The 6075-nt window shown below is 30.6% G+C and overlaps 1 protein-coding gene across 4 annotated transcripts in view; it reads right to left on the bottom strand.

Annotated features, from left to right (window-relative positions):
* LOC106686902 (polycystin-1) overlaps positions 1–6075 on the bottom strand; it is a gene marked incomplete at its 5' end in the record, with an annotated part of 102262 nt that overhangs the window by 66176 nt on the left and 30011 nt on the right. For all 4 annotated transcript variants that reach the window (XM_067050378.1, XM_014430502.1, XM_014430499.1 and 1 more), the window contains 4 exon segments: positions 847–1055; positions 3633–3812; positions 4020–4144; positions 4761–4964. In XM_067050378.1, coding sequence (XP_066906479.1) covers positions 847–1055; positions 3633–3812; positions 4020–4144; positions 4761–4964 — 718 coding nt within the window.

The following is a 6075-nucleotide window of genomic DNA, read 5'->3' on the forward strand; positions in this document are numbered from 1 at the left end:
ATGAAGACCTGAAACTCAGGTCGAAACGTCGGCATAAAATAAATAAATATGGTTTTGTTTATTTATGTTGTTCTTTGCTGACCGCACCCCCTGACAAAGTTTTTTAAAATAACTAGAAATCAACATTTTGTTAATTCAATTTTCTATCTTTAATAAATATCATGGAAAATGCAATAAAAGAAGAGAGTCATTAGAAACTACTTAATTGTTATTTGGAAAAAAATTTGATCTTAGCAAAACTATATCTAAGGAACATAGGTAATTAGACGAATATATGTCAATCAGTGCCCAAATTGAAACTAAGTCATCACTATGAAGTGGTTTCCGATGATTATTTTCCTACATTGCAGTTTTCATGATATTAGTCAAAATACTTTCACAAAATGTTGATTTCTCATTATTTGAAAAAAAAAAATTTGGTTTTGATAAACTGTATCTCAGGAACTGTTTGAAGTACAGACGTCTAGTCTAATACCACCCAAATTAAAACAAGATAAAAATAGATGCCTTGTTAAAGCCAAAACGTTGTTTTAAAGAACAATATACATTTGTTGAAAAATTGTGGAGCCTTTTTATTATAGCGATTTATATCCCTTTGATATTGGGATTTTGAATCTCTGAGCCTAACACTGAATTTAACATTAGATCGGATTTAGTACGTCTTGAGAGGGTAAGGGTGCATCAACCTTAAAGAGGACATTAAACATTACAAAAAATATAAAAAATAATAAATTTAAAAAAATTTAAAGATGGATGTATTTCGTTTTACATCTCCATGTGTCATATATACAATACTGGGCTGTTAAGGGTTAATTTATATTTTAATAAACATTTTAAAATTTTTACCTTGATAATCCTATCACATCTTCAGTATCCACAAATTCACGTTTTGGTAATAGGTCCATAATGTTTGTGGTCAGATTATTAAGTAATGCAGCACTTCTTTTGACACTGCCCGCTGACAGTAATTTTAAGTCATAGTGAACACTTTGGAATAAGAGAAAATGAAGCGCCTCAGCTATTTGATCTATGTCCAATACTCGAAGCAGCGGAATCTAAAAGAGAAAGCTTAAAAACCTATTCATTGAATTTGTATCCTCAAGTAATTCATCATCAGAACAATAGTACATGATATATTTAAAATTAACTTAAAGGATGGTTGATACAAGTTACATAATGTATAGTATAAAGGACACTAAATAGGTTACAGAAAAGAGATGAAAGTACATCACAGAGTTTAAACCTAGGAGTAAAAACAGTTCTCTTTGGTTCCACATATATCAAGAGTGAATAGTGGGGAGCCCAATATGGTAGGCTGCAAAACTACTTCTTTTTTTTTCAATCTTAATAAAAGTTGGAAAAGTTGCAATTTAGAAAAGTTCTGAGAGATGTTTTGGTCTTGCATGTTTTTGAGGGTAGCTAACATGAATTTGAAGTTTGTGTTGTAGAAAATTATTATGGTATTATTATTTAATTTGTAAATAGTATTGTAAATAAAATAGTAGATGGTGACACTGCTTCGAACAAAGGAACAGGCATGTTCAGTCGTTCTGAGTTCAGTCGGGGATTAATGTCTATTAATGGAAACATATGATCTTCGTTTGTGTTTATAAAACCCTCCTAAATTCCACAACAAACTTGTAGCAGAGCATGGTTTAGTGGGTAAAAGGATTGAATCACAAGAATAATTTACATATAATGGATAATTAATCTTTGTGATTTTATTTAGGACTAACTGCCGAAATCAAAACACAAAGGCCAATGAATGGATGCCACGGTATTCAACATTGAAAAGCTTGCTGCAGAAAATTATGGGGGATCTGGTCGATGAAAATCGAAGCGTATTTAGGAGCAAAAGGATTATATGAATATTTAATAGAAAAAGATATGCCAACTGGAGAAGATGCACCTTGGAGTAGAAAAAACAAACAGGTACTCTCTACTATTATTCTAACAATCAGTGATGATATATTGCTGTCAATCAGAGGTGAAAAAAGTTTGGGAAAAATTGGGAGAGAGGATTGAGGATATTCCAGAAGAAAAAGTGATGGATTTCATGTGTGAACTTACTAAAATTAAGAAAAACATTAGATGAATACCTTAAAAGGTTTCAGTTTCAGTGTTTAGTTCAGGAGATAGCTCAACTAGATAAATATTTGACAGACAAAGAATCAGTGAGGTACATTATAAAAGACTTACCACCCTATTATGACCCAGTTGTTAACGCTGTTTTGGTAAATAGTAATATTAAATTCACTGAATTAAGTCAAATACTTTTATAGTTTAAAAGGAGAAACACCACTAATAGAAATAGAGCTTGCATTAAAAACATTTCATGAAAGGTCAAACTTTCTTCAAAAAGTTTGCTTTATTTGTAAAAAACCAGATCACCTAAAAAATGAATGCTAGTTCAACAAAGAAAAAAATAGACACCCCAAAAGCCTCAACCAAGAATATAGCATAGAGCATCCTTGGCCACAGAATTAGCCTTACGTGCTATTAACACTGGCAATAGGTATTTGGTTGAGGAAGGATCTGAAGAAACTAAAATTAGAATAGAAAATTCCCAACAATTTCATATTCTAATTGTTAACACTGTTTAGATTGAAATTATTGGTCTTAAGGTATGGAGAAAAACCCTAAAAAGATATATTAGATTCAATTTTTCATATAGTTTTATTACTGTGAAAAAAATTGAGCAAACTGTTGTGGAATCTACGGAAGATTTTATAAACAAAGACAAAGAGTATATGTTTCTGTTAATAGACACCACGCCCGACTGAACTCAGAACAAAGTTCCTTTGTTCGAAGCAGTGTCATAGAGTCACCATCTACTATTTTATTTACAAATTAATTAATGATACTAATTTTATACAACCATTTTCCTTCCTAAAATTTATATTATTATTTCCTTTTATGTTTTCTGTGTCTCTTCTATTTCTTAGCTCTAGTATATTTCCTAATTTTTATTTCACAATCCATATTGTTTTCATCAATGTCCCAATCAGAGTCATGTGTATTTAATCTAAGGTGTTCTTCATCTTCTTTGGTGTAGAAATCTTCAATAAAGTGTTTTTTCATCTTTCGGTGAAGTTTTTCTGTGCTAATATCTTTTATTTCTTCATCACCATCAACTGCATAGTCTTTGAGTGTTTTTTTACTGAGTAGGAATTTCACACTTTTGTGTAACTTTTTATTTGTTGCACTTCGGCATCTGAAATATTTTTCCCCGAACCAAAAAAAAAAAAAAAAGCACACACTGATCAGTTAATGGTGTGTAAAAGCATCTATTTATTTTTAATTTTACTGTTTATTAGAATTTTAAAAATTCTACTAAAACCATTCAAATTGTAATTCATATCTGAATAATTCTGTGATTAAATACTCACAATTATAATTTTAAAACATTTAAGATTCAACATAACAATAGAATTTCTTCTTGTAAATAGTAAACACAAACATTCTGTGAAACAGTGGTAAACAAAAACTTTTATCACATTTTTAAAACAAAACTTAAATCAAAGCTACAATGACATACTACACCCAAAACTGTGCTAGGCTGTAAATTAGATTCATAATTTCGTTAATGCTATTTAAAGGGTAATAATAAATAGCTTGACAGTCTTACCAACCTTTGAAAGGCTCTCTATCAAGGAATGGATGACAGTTGAAGTTTGTGACATTTGATCTATGTAGTCACAAACCACAAAAACACTTGAGACAGCTTTTTCTATTTCACCATTTCTAACATTTTCTTGAACTTTGAACACAAAATTGTCTATTTCCTCTTTATTAATTAGTGGTTCTGTCAGCTTGAAACATGAATTTGAACAAATTATAACAGTTTTAGCATATTACAACAATAGTTCATTCTTATTAAAACAAATCAAATTATGGTTCAATCTTATTTTAACTTCTATTATTTTGAAATTGAAATTCGTGTTTAGTGTGTATTTTTATAATTATATAACATAATAATAATAATAGAAATAATATAAGTGTAAAAAAGTTAGTCATACTTGAACCGTCAAAATTATACTGACACTGTCTCCAAACCTGTTACTGACTTTGATTATTATTTCTTCATGAATTAACTGAAGGTTCGTAGTTTGTGGCTCGGTAGAAGATGACAACAGAAAGTTTTCTAAAACCAAAATAAATAAGTAAGGAAAAGGAAATCATGTATATTTGTGACATTACATGACAACACATTAAAGATTTAATATACAATTCAATTTTAATTTAATACTACTTTATAAATTTTGATTATGAGTCATTTAATTTTAATGCTAAAAATAACTGAAGAGTTCCCTCGAATAAGTTCTTCTAAATAGCATTATTTCCAACTTTTAGACATAAGAAAAGCATAGTTTCACCTTTGACCAACTTCACACCCTTTCGGTTTGGCACCTACTCAGAGTCTACCCAATTGATCAACAGAGGAATGGAATACAAAAACCAGGAGGTGGGTGGAGTAGTTACCATAGTTTTCTTTTTAGTTTTTCAAGTATGTAATTCAGGAATCCATTTTTTCCTCTTGTTTAAATCTAAACTTGAAAATTTTTGAGGAAACCAAAAAAATATTCCTCATTCAGGAATTTATACCCATATGAAACTCATGCTTTAAGCCCTCTTGAATTTAGTTCGAGAGTTCATTATATGGAATTATAAAAAACAAAACAAAAAAATAACATATTTAGAATAAATATGGTCATATTCAAGACCTCTAAACAGTAACTATAAGTCTAATTGTTACTTACCAAATTTTCCACTGTATTTTCTACTGATTACTTGTTGATACATATCATACTGAAGTGGTTCTCCTCTGGAAGTATATGATCTGAAGTCAAAACAAGATATATCAAACAATGTATAGCCTCTTTCACCACTTTTTGGGTTTATATCACAATTTCCCCTTACTGGTTCTTTTACAGTGCTCAACTCTATTTCAGAGTATGTATTATCTGTACAAAATTTTATTTAAAAGTGTAATATAATTCATAATAAACTCTACTATATACTATATTATATACTAATATTGTATAGAATAAACTCGTAGTATTGTTATGTAGTGTTGCTTTAGAAGTCAGGATTCTGGTAAAAAAAAAAAAAATAAATAAAATGAAACAAGATCTGAAAAACTTTCCTAAACATTTGGCATATGATCTCTTTCTACATTTACATACGAATCTATAAAATATCTAATAAGGAGAATTGGGCTTGTAAATATTTTCTGATCCAAGTTGACAAACGGAACTGTACTTCCAAAGTATGCTGAGTCCAAATAGTCTACATATGTTCGTGTGGTCAGACAGCTCACCAATGAAAAGTTTCAAAAAACTGATATTATGTATTTAAAATAGTTACATGTCGAGATTTGATTTTTGTGCAGTAAAAAACTGAAAAATGTGCAGCAAAAACCCACGGTGGACTGAAGATCCAATTTTTAAAACATGAAACTGAATGTTCTCTATAACGAGTTTATTCTAGAGAGACATTTTCATGGATAACCGAAGCCACTGGTTAGTAATATTCCAAGAGCATTTGTTTTACTTGAGTAATTATTATGTTGGTGCATATGAAATGTCGGTTTTTTTTTTTTTACATGCACATATTTCTCCTCCTGTTTTTGTGTTATGCTCTGTTTTGTCATAACCTCGTTTATAGTCGTACTGCCCATCCCCAGAGTCACATTTCAACAAAGATGATTTTCTCATCAGTGTTTCTTTTTGTTATTTGTTTTGAATTTTGTACTGATATGAATTCCACCGATATTCGTGTAATTTTTTGTGGTAATTGTTTCCCTTAGCTCCCCCAAAATGGCGGAAGCCCATACTGCCGGTCCGGAACGGAGACGAGAGTCTCCGGAGGTGACCGATTCCCAGCTGCTCGTTGGAAAAATAAATTCCCACAACTTCGACAGGGATTTTTTCCCACTAGAGGGAATTTCTACTGGGAAATGGTAGTCGTGAAATCCTCCACTACCTTCCCGCCGCTCCCCTACTACTCAAATTTCCTTCCTATGTTATTTGTTTTTATCTGTAACTAAGAACTTTTTTGTGAGTACTTATATGA

This window comes from Halyomorpha halys, unplaced genomic scaffold, assembly GCF_000696795.3.
Source record: "Halyomorpha halys isolate HHAL.00 unplaced genomic scaffold, Hhal_1.1 Scaffold896.1, whole genome shotgun sequence".
NCBI classification, from domain to species: Eukaryota; Metazoa; Arthropoda; class Insecta; order Hemiptera; family Pentatomidae; genus Halyomorpha; species Halyomorpha halys.